Source organism: Trachymyrmex septentrionalis, unplaced genomic scaffold (assembly GCF_001594115.1).
Source record: "Trachymyrmex septentrionalis isolate Tsep2-gDNA-1 unplaced genomic scaffold, Tsep1.0 scaffold9, whole genome shotgun sequence".
NCBI lineage: Eukaryota > Metazoa > Arthropoda > Insecta > Hymenoptera > Formicidae > Trachymyrmex > Trachymyrmex septentrionalis.
This window is the reverse complement of record NW_017306091.1, coordinates 2,425,137-2,440,616: the sequence shown is the minus strand read 5'-3', so window position 1 is coordinate 2,440,616 and position 15,480 is coordinate 2,425,137. Positions and strand designations below refer to the sequence as shown.

At 36.6% G+C, this 15,480-nt stretch overlaps 1 protein-coding gene and 1 long non-coding RNA gene across 2 annotated transcripts in view; one reads left to right on the top strand and one right to left on the bottom strand.

The window, feature by feature from the left end:
- The window catches only part of LOC108755895, a 4,140-nt gene extending 3,940 nt beyond the window's left edge, over positions 1-200 (bottom strand). Inside the window, exon 1 of the long non-coding RNA XR_001939795.1 lies at positions 182-200. This is a non-coding gene — a long non-coding RNA (uncharacterized LOC108755895). The remainder of the gene's footprint in view (positions 1-181) is intronic.
- A 2,734-nt stretch (positions 201-2,934) lies between these two features.
- The window catches only part of LOC108755894 (voltage-gated potassium channel subunit beta-2), a 15,888-nt gene continuing 3,342 nt past the window's right edge, over positions 2,935-15,480 (top strand). The window contains exons 1-7 of the mRNA XM_018499296.1: positions 2,935-3,834; positions 7,823-8,058; positions 10,756-10,969; positions 12,759-12,886; positions 14,446-14,652; positions 15,103-15,200; positions 15,461-15,480. Coding sequence (XP_018354798.1) covers positions 3,710-3,834; positions 7,823-8,058; positions 10,756-10,969; positions 12,759-12,886; positions 14,446-14,652; positions 15,103-15,200; positions 15,461-15,480 — 1,028 coding nt within the window. The 5' untranslated portion in view covers positions 2,935-3,709. The remainder of the gene's footprint in view (positions 3,835-7,822; positions 8,059-10,755; positions 10,970-12,758; positions 12,887-14,445; positions 14,653-15,102; positions 15,201-15,460) is intronic.

The following is a 15,480-nucleotide window of genomic DNA, read 5'->3' as shown; positions in this document are numbered from 1 at the left end:
GTCAGTTGCGTGTCGGCGCGGCGGATCTGCAATGCGGCGTTGCCGTTGAGACCGTTGATTCACAAAACCCTTCTTCCTACGCCGATTATACCTCCGTTTGTGTGCGTGCTTGTGTATGCGCGATTGTGTCGGACTTGTCCGCGCGGGGAGGGATAGCGCTGAACGTTATACACACACACACGCGCGCGCGCGCGCGCGCCACACACATACACTCACACGTTTTCCCGTCTCTTCAAATATGCTTCTTTTAGAGATACTTTTTGTCAATAAGCTTATAAGCATAAGTATCTAAAGCATCCAAAAAGATGCTCTTACCCGAGGAACACGCAAGAGCCAATATAAAAATCAGTATGACTTTATTTTGACGTTTAAATAGTCAATTTTTGTTACGAAAAAATCATTATTTTTTTTACTCTTATGACGTTAAAATAAAATCATTTCTCTTGATTCGATGTGTTCCTTGATTACTTATATTAGATTGTTTAATCTACTTTTTGATTGAAGAAGAGAGGGTAATTTTGACAAAAGTGAAATTATATTAGAATCATTTTACTATGACTTTTAACTCCTTTTGCTTGTACTATACAGTGATGTATAGTATACCTTAGCCAGTACGAAGCACCCTCAATTTATTACATAAGGAAAAATTGACTGCCTTCGGCCATTATTGGCCTTTTTCTTGGAAAAGGGGATAATAAAAGCCAAAGGCGGACTAACAAAATATTAAAATCTCGATATGAAAATAAATATTACTTTCCGATAAAATCAATTTTCAGTTTATGTTTCGTCAGATTATAGAACGTTTGTGTGGAAGTACTTTATGGCCAAGGCTGTACTACTCTCGTGTGCAGGAAAAAAAAAAATTTTTTTTAGAACATCTCTTTTTTCACTTATAATTGCCGGTAATATCCTAGACTCATTCGTGAGAAAGGAAAGGAAAGATAAATTTCTAAAAGTTCTCAATCGTGATTGCGTTCAATGGCATCAAAACGCGCTTTTGTTTGCTTAATTTATACAAGAGAAGGTGTGCAATCATAGAAAAACGAGCACCGCGGTCGTCGTTCCAGTAATTCCTCCAAAAGGAAATTTAACGCGCGCATGCGTCGTTGGCGATGCGGAAGATAGAATCTAGAATAATGCTCGATAGAATAATGCTGAGTCGTGCGTTAGCACGACGACGACGAACGTCGCGTTTTCGAAATCATCGAATCGGCAACTTCTTGCCAGTTTCGTAAAACGATATACGAAGAATAAAAAGAAGTGTCTCTCTCTTTCTCCCTTTTCTCATGTTAGACCGAATTCTTATTGAAGGTCCCTCGAAAATCCCTCGATTTGTTCAGAATTCAGACTGTTCGATTCGTCCCGCGCGATGTGCTACGGCCTACTCGTATATTCTTGAATCTATACCGCGTATGAAAATCTATAATATACGTAAGATATACTATAGTATTTTTCGTGTTCATTTTTATGAGAATAATATAATAAGAGAGAAAAACACGAGTCATCGTGACATCAAAATGGCGCGAAAGTTAATCCGATTAATACCAACCAGACATTTTTCTTAGTGCAGGATGGTTCCTTGGATAAAATGTACAAACAACAAAAAATCCAAAATTAAGATATTACGGAAGTTCCAAAGATGTCTTTTAGATGTCTAAAGCGTCTTTAAAAAAAATAACTTTCAAACGTTTTTTAAGGATTTTTTAAAACATTCTTATGTTTTCACATCTTATGTTTCGGACATGTGTCTTGGGGTTGCTGCGTGGGAGTCGATTTGCGACGGTGTCGTAAGTCGAGGATTCGAGGTCAGACACGGTCAGACGTCACCGGAGCTAACGTTGAATTCGCACGGTTGTTATTAAAGTTTGTCTCTACGTAACTTCGCAAGACGCATACGTAGAATGACGGTGAATCGCCGCATCTCAAGACAAACGCAAATGCGAACTAACCGTACGCAGTGAATTGAATGCTGCAACAGCATTGACATTGGAAGCGTTGACATTTAAATTTAAATCAGATTGCGAATTACGGACGCTTTCCGTAATACAAGTCGACCCACAACTGATCCTTTCTATCTTTACTACTCGTAGGAAAAGGCGAAGAGAGATAGAACGACGATTTGTGTTGATTTGTGTCACAAATAACTAAATGGGAAAGCAAACCTATATGTAGAGATAGCTTAACTCGTGTCACCTCTCGTGCGCCTTCCGCGACAAATTTCACGTTTTTAGCGCGGGAGTTGGAGAGACACGCGCGCGCGCATACAGTGAGAAGGTAAAGGGGCGCGCGCAGCAGCCCACCATCATGACGGAGGATAGTGGGGAGGTTAGAGGGTTGCACGGGGGTTGCGTCGCGCTCCTCCGCTACCAAAGAGGAGAAAGGTGGGAATCGGCAGCGGGTGTCGAGCGGTGTGCGCGCAGTGTTACCTACGTGCGGGGAGCACGACACTCGCCGTCTCTTTCTCTCTCTCTCTCTCTCTCACTCATTCTCTCTCTCTCTCTCTCTCTCTCTCTCTTTCTCACCAGACTTTCTTTCTCCCATCCTCACACTCACTTTCCCCCATTTTTACCGATGTTCCGTTCGAGATTTGTGTGTGTTCCTTTATGAAAGCTCGTTATTGCCGCGCCGCGCCGCGCCGCTTGATCGGCCCGCAAGCGCGAACTCCTTAATGCTCGCGTCCGATCCGCGGCCGTCCGATAATGCCCGTTATCGTCGCCGCGCGCGTTACGTGACCCGCGACACGCGCGTTACGGGAATCGACGTCCGCGGGTTGCACGGCGACGGGCACCGGCGGCGACCGAGTAGCACCGGTCCTCGTGACGTAGCGCCAACGCGATCGTGGGGTGACTACCGATGATGACGGATCGTAACGCGAAACTGTAACAACCCCTCCTCCCTCCTTTTTTTTGACAACTGCAGTTCGCGATCGTCGCCGTCGCACCCGACGGCATCCTCGATGCACCCTGCCTTTCGTTGCACATCGACGGCCGACGGTTAGGGGTAGACCGAATCTCCCTGTAGTTTCATATCGACCATACACGTGAACCCGTGTCTCTCGCGAGCGTCTCGATCCGGTCTGCGGAGATCCGCGGAGGTCGGACGATGTTATCGAGGAAACCGCGAAGGAGGAACCACCGATGACACCCCACCTCCTCCCTCTCCCGAGCGCGGACTGTGCTGACTGCTAGCGCGAGAGAAAAACTCTGTGCAAGTTGTACATGCTCTTGAAAGAAAGTGGTGCCTAAGCGTGTGATTTCTTAACTGTGTGTGCATATGTGAGGGAAGGGAAAATTTAATTAGTGCCTATACGCGTCGCACGTGCAATAATCACGAGATTGATTCGTATCAATTCGATCGATCCACCCATAGTCTGTACATACACGTATATATCTCGGGGATTAGTTTCGGATTACAATATTGCGATGCCCATTCGCCACGCGCCAAAGATCGCGCCCAAGTGTCGAGGCGAAGGCAGAGAGCGCGGTACGAGCAGCGAGACGGAGAGGAGAGCGTTTCGTTAAAATAAAATACGCGGCCGGGGAGCCTTCGAGATTTCATAAAGCGCGTTCCAACGGGCATGATTGCCGCATTAGGAGTCAGGTACGTGTGTACCCTGTCCACACCGTGATATCGGCCTGCTCTGTACGTCCTCCCTCCCTCCGAAAGTGTTTCCAAATTTAGACTGAAACATTCCACAACGGCATCAGCGATGTCACGATTAATGCTGTGTAATCTTGGCAATACCTCGACAGCGGGAAATGACACGAACAACAACGCGAACACGAACAGCAGTATGGAGGACGACGATTCTTATCCACTGCCTACTATTTATCGGTACGTAAATAAAATATACTCCGTGAATATAGGAGTTATCGTATTTGGATCATGAAAAAAGAATGGGAATGTACACCCTTAAAAAAAAAAAAAAAAAAAAAAACGATAGTTCGGGGATGGAAGGAGTATATAATTTTTTATGCGTTAAATGCACATATTTAAATACAATAACATTTCTAGAACGTCATTTTTTTTTTGACAATTCTTACTAATGTAATTTTTAGAAATGTAAAATTTTAATCGATGAGACCAGAAAAGTTTTACGATCTCGAAAAGAATACATGTACGGCTGGTAACTCTATCCGCGAATGAGTCAAAGGATTTCGCTCATTGTCGCGAGTTCGTGACAAAAGAGAAAAAAAAAACAAATGTCACGGCGATGTGGGATATCTGTGAAATATCGTGCGCGTTTCAATTAAAGTTGTCCTGCCCAAAGATCCCTCCCATTAATTTCGCGATAGACGCGAGAAACGAACGACTTTAATTTCAACCCTTTCGAATCTGATAGTTTTTTTTTTCGAAAGGGCTTCTATTTCTAACGAAATAGAATTTTGACGTGAAATTTTAGGAAAGAACACGGAAAAAAAACAGGTTTTGCTGAAATATCAAAAAATTTTAATTAGTTATAAATCTGGCAATAATTATGTTAGACCGTCGAAATAATTATGTAGAACGCCCAAGTTGGTTGACAGAATGTCAAAATTTTTTGCACCGTTATGTAATGCCGCAAATTTAGTGCATTGATATAAAAATTAGAACAGATCTGAAAATAATTATATTGGACCATCGAAATAATTATGTAAGATGCTTAAATAATAATAATTTAGGAATTCGCGAATTTAGGGTATTATTATTCTATTCTTGTCCATTCTCACCAAATAAACGAGGATAAAATTATATTTGTATGCACTTGGATGAAGTTTCTCATAGTTCATTATCACTACGCTTGAGCGTCCTACATAATTATTATGACGGTACAACATAGTAATTTTCAAATCTCTCCGTTTATGTCCTAATTTTTATATACTTCGGCGCGCGCAAATAAAACCATTCTTTCCATGCACAACCAGTAAAATAAACCAGAAAAAATTTTCCTGAAGACTCATAAAACGCACGCTTTATTTTCATTTCTAATTAACACACGTTTATTTTCATTTCTGTTATTCTGTTGTTTCCCACAAACACGCAAAAGTCAATCTGGCTTCTGTATCGTCTGGATACTCTCGGTTCTTTTTTTTCCTATACATTCCGTTCCGCTAAACGCTATTATATCGATCGAACGTCGTTCCGCGACTCGCTCCACAACAAGCGGATTATCGAGAATATTTCGGCAAGACTTTAATTGTTAAACGTGGGTAATTCACAAAGTAATCGCGTCTAGGCTAATGTCGGAACAAAGTGATTGGTATACACGATACACCGGGCACTCGAGCGAAAGACGATATTCCCCGACCCGAGACGAGACCTATCGTCTCTTTTCCTCCCTCCGCCGCTCCTTCGTCGGCTTCGTCCCTTGCGCACCGGTGACCCACATCGCGGTGGTGGCGGGTGGCGGACTCACAGTGGTAGTTTTAGCTTTTAAAGGGGCACAGACGTAACGCGTGTCTCGAACGCTCCCAGATGTTCTTGCAAGGCCTGCGCCTTTCTAAGGCTGGCGCTCGCGAACGATCGACCGAGCTCACTCGAGCTGAGCGAAATTCAAACACGAGTAACTCGACGAGGATGTGCCGCCGACGACGATCGTCGGCATCCAATGACGCTTGGCTGCCATCGACGACCTGCGAGAGCATTCGGGTGTATTAGCTTACTTAGACTCGGTTGCACCAACGTCACTTGTAGCTAACTTTGGCCGCAATAAGTTTTTCTCCTTTGGGTTTATGTCATGTATTATATAAAACTATAATCCGAGAAGGGAGAGAGAGAGAGAGAGAGAGAGAGAGAGAGAGAGAGAGAGAGAGAGAGAGAGAGAGCAAATTGCTGAACTAAACTCACTACCTATTTTTATCAATATATGGATTAACTTTTATCTCGGGTTAATTTACTCTTTATCTTTTTTTAATTTTTAGAACTGGAAGAAGATAAAAAGTAAATTAAATCGAAAAAGTTAATTTATCCTTACAAGAAATCTAATATTAAATAATAAAAGTCCGATACTGAAAGATAATAATTAATTATCTTATTTTAAATATTAAAAACACTGTTCAGTTTTTCTAGTACTCTATAAATATTAAAATTATTTATTATTTCTTTTGTTAAATTGACCAGTATTAAATTTCTGTAAAGGTACGTTGGTAGAGCTTTATACGATAGACGGGGCATAAACGACGTTGATATACGGAAACATTTGAGATCAAAACAAAATTACACGCCTCAAAATATTTGAATTACACGGACGAGTAATGTTTCAACATCTGCCACGCTCACGACTAATGTCTACATATTCCTCGAATTATTCATGTTTGAATTTTGGCCAAGTCGGTGTATATATTACTAGAAGTCAAACGATTCGTGTCTGCGTAATATTAAGCTGGCAATTAGTCGGTGTTTATAATCATTATGTATTTAATATTTCTATACTAGGTTTACAACGTGTTAACTTGCGTTTTTGAATTTAATAAGAAAGCGACAGTTGTTATGACAGTGATTTTTAATATAAAAGACAACGTGGACACACACACACACACACACACACACACACACACACACTACTTGAAAAGATTATTGATGAATTTTATATTCCCTCTTACACTAGGAAAATGAATTTAGCGCCTTGAACAAACTGTTTGATTGAGATATTTTTTAACAGGAACCAAATATTTTTTATACAACAAAAAATTTTTTTTTGCTTTTGCAAAAGTTGCTTTTGCAAAACACATTTCTCTATTCTATAACAGAAATATTTGTTTATACTAACTGAACAGTTTAGTTTAGTATATTTTAACTGAATATTTTATCAGTAAAATTTCGATTCATAGAATAAAACATTTTTTTCTAGTGCGATTTAAAAAAATCATTGGATTTACGATACAAATGATTTCTGCTGATATTCAGATACATTTAAGTTTGAGATTTAAATAAAGTTTGAGATAAAAATAAAAAATCTTTCCAAGCTTGACTTAACGTTAATCAGAATTATTGATGTAATTGAAAACTTTGGAGAAACCGAAGTTATAATGAACTCGTGTAGTAAGACAAAGTATTACTTTATATTGAAGATGAGTTGAACGTCTAAATATTATATACATCTACGTCTTTATAATTATAATAAACACAATACATAAGTTCGCACTGTTAACTGCACTAACTGCCACAGCAGTGGCTCTTCTTTCACATTTTTTTATTACAAAGTACTGAGATAATGCGAGAGCAACTAAATATTTAATCGCTGATTGTGAACTAAAGCATAAATTAAAAGATATGACAACTATCTTAACAATATTAACAATAATACAATTATTTAATAAATAGAATTATTAAACAAACATTTTTATCCTGGAACTTGTATTTGCTCGAATTCCACTTGTACGAAAATTTTGAAATAGTTATTACCTACAATCTTATTTAATTCTGGAATTAAATGAAAATGTAATTAATTATAATTTCATTAAAAAAATTCTAAAGTTTCAATGAGATAAGTCTTAACGATATATCGAAACTTTGCTATTCAATCAGTTTCCCATTTCGAGTTTCCTTTCAGCGAATATTTAACTCGATAACAAATTATCGAGACATTTAAAATTACACTTCGAAATTAGAAAGTCGAAAGGCTTTGAAAAGGGTTGAAGAAAGATTTTCAAAAGAAGGGAAGAACTTGCGCACGGTAATTGCAACTTCCCTGGACATTGGAAAGTGTCTAAGGAAGAATTTCTGGATCGTACCATCCAGTGCTCCTAGGACGTCCCGATCGACCGATAGTCACACGGGACGTACAATACAGCAACGTATATCGACATCGATACGCGATAACTCTTGCACGTTGTATGCGCAGCTGCCGTGCACCCATAGCAAGTTTGGATTGCATGGAAGAGTTCAACGGCGGCGGCGGCGGCGGCGGTGGCGGCGGCGTAGACTCGGGCGTGCACTGCAGCAACACGACCGGAACGAAAGAACAGCTACTAACTAGCTGCATTGCCGCACAAGCGCAACGTTTGCAGCACCCCTCGCCAGGTATTCGCTACCGCAACTTGGGCAAAAGCGGTCTACGTGTTTCCAATGTTGGATTAGGTACGCTGAATGTATATTTCGCCTCTAATCACGTAGAGAGTCATCTTCTCTGAGATCTCTGAACGCGTGAATGCTATCTCTCTTCGAAGGGAGATATATATTGTTCCTAGACCCTCCCTCTCATTTCTCATAGGGCGATAGATATATCTGCGGCCGAATCGATCCCGGAAAGTGCATCCGCTACCGGCTATCTCGGACTTTTATCGTGGTCCATCCAATACCACCCGCTTGTTGGATTCCAAGTTTTCATTATTTATTTTTACAACGCGCCCACCCGCCACGGTTTCGTTGCGGACGCGGATATATAACATGCACTAAGGCTGGTGCTCATAGTCCGTTCTTACTTTAAGATTGTCTTAAGTAATGTCTTTGATTAGCTTATGATATTTTTAATTTGTTTAAAATTACTTAAATGTGTTTAAGACGGTTTTAAATATACAAACGGACTATATTGTAAAATTTGTGTTAAATTTAATACATTTCACGTGCCCAAAACGGTTCATTCCAACTTTTTAATTGTATTAATTTAACGCAAGATGAATATGCTAGAAAATATCATAAATATTATGTAAAAAATTATCACAAAAAAACACACAATTTATAAGCAAACTGTGGAAACATATTTTTTTCAGTATAATTAATATTTATCATATGTTAAACAAATACATATTTCATTCATTTATCTTAGAATTTACGTTTTAAAAATACTATTATTTTTATACTTGTTTATTTACATATTTATTTTATAAATATCGAATATCAATTTAACACGGAATCTTTAAATAACATAGTCACATTATATTAAATTAACATTTAAATATGTTAAAAATTCAACACAAATATAAAATATTTTTTTACTATATATGTGTGTGTGTGTGTGAATATCGGTCTATGATTTATAGCCAATTTGCGTTCGGTGGTTCAAATACACGCAATTCAAATAACAAGTCCGTTCTATAATATAATTGCGTGAACGTAGTAATTGTGAGTGACCGTAGTTGTAAGAAATGACTAACAGTCGAATATTTTTCTCATGTTCAACTATGAAAATGATTAATTTTTATAACTACAGTTATTTGCAAGTACGTAATTGTAGAATGGATTGTACTTGTTTATGCAAACACGTTTCGCTACGTATATCTAGTTCAAGAATAAACGCTTAATTACAAATTTTTCTTCCGTACCGAATTCTAATTTCTTACACAAACATTTTCTTTAAAATGAAAAGAAAATAGTACCGTATATTTACTTTTTTACATTAAAAATCGTAACAGTAGCGTCCATTTCTACCAATGTAGCTTAACTTTAATTTTGGTTTAATTTACTCTTTATCCTTTTCTAATTCTTAGAACTAGGAAAAGATAAAAAGCAAGTTAAACCGAGATTAAAGTTAATCTGCGGTGGTAGAAACGAGCATGAGAAAATTAAGCTTAATAAACGCAAAAGCAAATAAGGGTAGAATGTGGTCAAGATAGAGTTGAAAAAAGATTGAAAAAGTAGCAAACATATTTATTAAAAAAAAAATGACTAAAAAGGAAAGGACAAAGAATAATAAAATATTATAATAAAAAATTATGTGATTTAGCAATAACTATCTTCTTTCTTTGCAAAAAAAAAAAACAAATTTTTATAAAAAGCATGTTTAAACCTCTAATATGCATCTACTATTTAAAGTACAAATTAAGGAGCATACTCTCACGATGTTACTTTGTGATGTTAATTTATTCTGATTCCACAATTATCTCACTTATAATTTCTTAAAAGCTTCATATCTTTCTTTGCAGTAATTTTACGCCAGCAAAACCGGCTGGATATGTTTGAAACGTGAATTTAAAACAATTTACTAATAGGTGCTGTAGAATTAGGCTTAATAGACTTTAAAGACTCAAGAAACGAATTAGACAAATCGCATGGCAGAGCTAGCAACACGAAACTCCGTACTTTAAGCTTAATTTATAATTGACAACGGCAATTTGGTGGGTCGTCTCTGGTCGTGTTCCTCTATATACACTGCCGATACTGAAAATCTATAATACACGTAACCGTAAACTATAGATTTCCAGTATTGGCAGTGTATATTGGAACATGGTCGTTATCGGTATTACGCTGTTAAATATCAAATAAGCAATGGTAACCCAATTACTTGAGTTGAAAAATAACATTTTATTATTTTTAACAATTTTTTTCCACGTGCGTCAAAATCAATTAATTTCTGGTTAGTTTCGAAGTAAACAGCATTCATATTAATGTGTGCATATAATAAATAATAAATCAAATTCAAATTTAATACATTTTTTTTAATTAAATGACTCAATTCTCTTATTTCAGTTAAATTAACGACACATCGTGTAGGAGGCAGGTGCAATAGTGTCCTATAGAAATAATGAAAAATAACTGAAATTAGATACAATTTGACATTATGACATTTAACAGTGTATCATTATTGTTTTATTTTTTTATATATATAATAAAAAAAAAGCACAATAATAAGCACTCCTATTATTTCTTGGAAACCCTCAAAAATAGCTAAAAACCAACCGAGTCTATTTCCGTGCCGATCTTGCATGCCAGTATCTTATTTTCCGATGGAATAAGGCTCCGTTTAGAGATAGATGTAATTGGTTGCGCGATCCTGGAAGAACGAGGCGCAAAATGCAGGTCGCCGATGTCGCTTGATTTGGTTTTATGGGTATACAGGAACGTGGACCACATTCGGCGTGGGCGGCTGCAGCAACGAGGAGACCGCGGAGGCCGTCGTGGCTCTCGCCTATGATAGCGGAATTAATGTATTTGACCTGAGCGAGGCGCACAGCGGCCACCGCGCCGAAATCCAGTTCGGCCGTATCCTGCTGAGACGCGCCTGGAACCGTTCCAGTTACGTCGTCACGACGAAAATTTACTGGAATACCAAGTGAGTAGAGCGCCGTCCAGTGTCTTCGCGCGTGTCTCGGTGTCATTGGTGGCGTCGTTATTCGTCAACGTCGTCGTCGTCGTCATTGATGGTGGTGTTTTAGCGAGCATTGATGATAGTGGAGCTGGGTAGTGGCTCTCGACGTGCTCTCGGTGGCTCTCGATGTTGTAACGCTACTGCACGCGAAAGCGCGGTCTTTTCCTTTCTTTTTCTTTTTTACTTTCTTCTCCTTCCTTTCTTTCTTTTCTTTCTTTTTTTCTTTTTTTTTTCTTCTTTCTTTCTTCATACGTGAATGCTTTTCGATCGATGGCTTCAGTGTAATCGAACTTATACTCGTCCGTCGGCCTGCGTACTTTATCCTTCGCGTATCCTTGCCAGCTAGAAATGATTAATCGAATCGACGTTAGTTGAATTGCCGATGTCGAATGCTAGTTGATATTTTTGTCACCTTCGACCTCGTCACAATTGTTCTTACGTTAATTCAGTATAAAATGCGAAAATATTTCTAGAAGATTTTTGTTCACTTTCGACCAATTTGTCATCGAATATACAGTATTCCGCAGAACAGTACAACTAATATAGGTATTGTATGTAGTAACTACATCAATTATATTTTCATATGTATATGTATTATATTATTTTATATTGTTACCATATTGGTAAGTGGGAAATTATATGAAATAAGTATATATATTGTACATAGCATTGTTGAGTAGAAACTCATAGTATTGATGTAATGTTCGTATTCTGTGGATATACACGTACTATACTTTCCAACTTTGCGTCAATTCGATGTAGAATTGACCGAAGGAAAATAGAACATTTATAGCAATACTGCTCAATTAATGTACCAACAATTATGAAGCCGATAATAATAAAAATGTCAACCAATATTTGCGACATTGACTATTTATTGACGCATCGACATCCAGTCAACGTCGACTCGATCGTTTTTAATCATTTCTAGCTGGGCTTATAATAATAGCGTATTCTGTGTACACTAAGCATGAGATGCTTAGACACTGTGCGTAATGCTTGTATACCAAATCGTAAAAGTAGATAAATGGAGGAAAATCGACAAGGTTTTCTTTAAAAAAGAAATCTCCGAAATTCTTTTTTATGATTTTATACAGTCATTAAAGAAATATTATAAGGGAAACTATATCTTAAAACTAATCTCCGATTTCACGAAATAACAGAGTTTAATTCTTTTCTTGTCGATAAAAAAAAAAACTCTTGCCAGTCATTAGTAACTTGAAGGCTATTTTGATACCTTATCACGTATCGTATTTACTGATCATGTTATACCTCTTATATATCGATACACAGAAAAAGACAGAACCTTTCCTCAAGACACTTTTTTACGCGTGGATTACAAACGGCGTGTCATCGATAATTAGTCGGCGACGGTTTTATTCCAGGCATCCGTAAGTTGCATCGTTTTTATTTTTAGGATTGTAGAACTCGATAGGGAGACACATCGTGCAGAAGTGAATCTCGGTACGAGACGGCCTCGTTTAATATCAAGTGGATGGCGCGAATATGAGGCTTCGCCTTGACACGTGGATCGATAACTAGGTTCTCATGCATCGAGCCATCGTTATTTTGCCGTTGTTGTTTCGGTTCGTGTTCGATAACGTGCATCGTGTAACGGTGAAGGAAGCAAGGAAACGTGCCATAACGTGTCGCCCCGCACACGTCTCATCTGTCTCTTATGATCCCTCTACTACTATTTAATTCCGTTTGCAGCGTCTAATAAGATTGATAATATCTGCCTATTCTTGAATAGGACCGAGGGTCGCGGGCTATCGCGGAAACACATTATCGAGTCCGTGCAAGCTTCGCTCGTCAGGCTGCAACTGTCGTACATCGATATTGTCATGATCCACAAAGTCGATCCAATGTGTCCGATGGAAGGTAACTTTCCAATTCCTCTTTCTCTTGCGAGTAATATTCAAAAATTCGAATCCTCTCTCTCTTTCTTTCTCTCTCTCTCTCTCTCTCTCTCTCTCTCTCTCTCTCTCTCTCTCTCTTTCTCTCTCTTCCTCGTCTCCATTCCATCGTTCAAACACTTACGGCACTTCACTGCACAAAGCGTGCTACGATACTGTGATATATACTGTAATTCCGACAATAACTTTACATGAAGATGCCCGTCACGATAACGCACAATTTAGCATGAGTAGAGAAGAGAAACACATTTTTATTGTTTCTGCTGTAAGAAGGCGAAGAGAGATGATTATTTAATATTGAAAAGTTAATATTGAAATTAGATTTAAGAAAACATTATCGTGTTATCAGAATGTTGTGCTTTTTTATCTTGTCTATCTTAAATTTTATTAGATTTGTTACGCGTGCTTTTAATTTATTTCAATTTCTCCTAGGAAAATAATCTTCAATAATCTTTATTTAATTTCAGTTTAAAAAGTTTATAATCGATTATTATAAATAGTTTATGATTTTTATTAGACTTTTTCATTAATTTAAATATTAAGAGCTTAAAACATCTCATTTTTCATCAATAATAGATTTAAAAGTAGTTTCCCATAAGAATGTCCTATAATAATTTTGCTTTTTTTGGATAAAGGTAAAATTACTTATCAAGGTCGTCTACAAGTCGAATATAAACTCTTCAAATTATAAAAAGGAATCATTAGTCTGATAGCATGCATGTACAAGATCGAAATATAAACCGTTTTGAATATGCATATTATATGTACAATTGGCATTTTAAGATTGGATTTTGGATTGATATTGAATCCATAGTATTATATAATGCATTCATCGTAGAACGAGAGAAAAGTTATTTAATAATTAATAAAAATAAGAATTTTTTTTTTTCAGTTCAAAATTTGACACGTTATTCTATATTATAGTTTTAAATTGTATAATGTAATTCAATTCCACAAAAAATCTTAGTCCATACATAACTTGAAGAACTAACTAAAAACTAGTAAATAAAGTCACAAAGAATCTGTACTGTGATGATGATTTGATGTTTGGCAGTTGCATTGTGCCGTACTAGTTATCGTGTGCTTCTTTCTGTACTCGGTATTTTTATGTGAAAATGGAAAGTCATTGTTGTAAAAATATATGTATTCTACATGGTTGTATATGTACACAATATTTATATGTATAAATATAAATATTTATGTATACTTTTTATATTTATTTTCTTGTTGTAAATATGTATAAACTTCTTATGTTTACGTATCGCGTTAATGTATGCTTTATATTATGCGAGAAATGTGTGCAAGAGAACTATCTAGCTATTTTACCTTTATCCTCACACGCTTTGAAACACACTTTCGCTCTCTTTTTTTTTTTTCTTTATAGATGTTATTTCATCGTAAAAGTAGAGATTCACGCATCGACTTTGCATCATTTATCGTGTATCTGACAATAATTTCTCGCGATAAAAAAAATCTTGTTTGTGTTCCCTGTATCTCACGTATTCGTGTGATCTTACATTCCAGAAATCGTTCGCGCGATGAATTATGTTATAAGCAAAGGCTGGGTGATGTATTGGGGTACATCGCGATGGACACCCGTGGAAATTATGGAAGCCTATACGAACTGTCGGCAATTTAATTGCGTGACGCCTATCGTCGAACAAGCGGAATATCATCTGTTTTACAGAGAGAAACCTGAACTCTATATGCCAGAATTATATAACAAAATTGGTAATCAATCCACCTTCTTGTTTGTCTTTAATACATTGACTGCTAGATATGAGTTAATTCGTAGTTTCGTAATTGATGATTGATATTTATAGATAAACGTCAGCTATTTAATTCAATGTTTTGAAAAGAAATAAAAATTTTATTCTGAGTTTTGATAAAGAATAAATATAATTAAGTATATCAAAATACACGTTCCGTTTTTTGTATCTTTATTAAAGAATATTTTATATTTACGTCTCGAGCTTTTATTTATTTCTTAGTCTTATTATTCTTATATCGTTGTGTTAAGTACTAAAATGTTGATATATATAAAAATAGCGCGTCGCGGATAAAGTCTAATCATATAGTGGCAATTAACGTATTAATAAAACATAATATTATGAAATATCTATATCATAAAAAGAAATTTTTACAATGATATTTTCGAAATTCAATTGACAATTGTTTTAGGTGTTGGTTTAATGGCATGGTCTACAGTCACCATAGGGATGGTTTCTTCGAAGCCAGAAGATTGCGGAGTATCGTTCCTCTCGAGATCTTCTTATAAAGTAAGTGTCTAAAATAAATATCTATATTACATCTATATGTATATATGTATACATACAGTTACTTTACGAAGAAGTGTTTACACAAATCTATAAATATTATTATTTTATGTGTATTATGTTTTTGTATTAAATAAATTAAATAACGTCATTTTAATAAATTGAGGAAGTAAATGAGATAGTCACAAAAATATAAAGCAATTCAATTTTTTAATGTGATTAAAAAATAATACCAAAATAAAGAATAATTTTTTTGATTTCAGAACAAATATTCCTCGTTTAG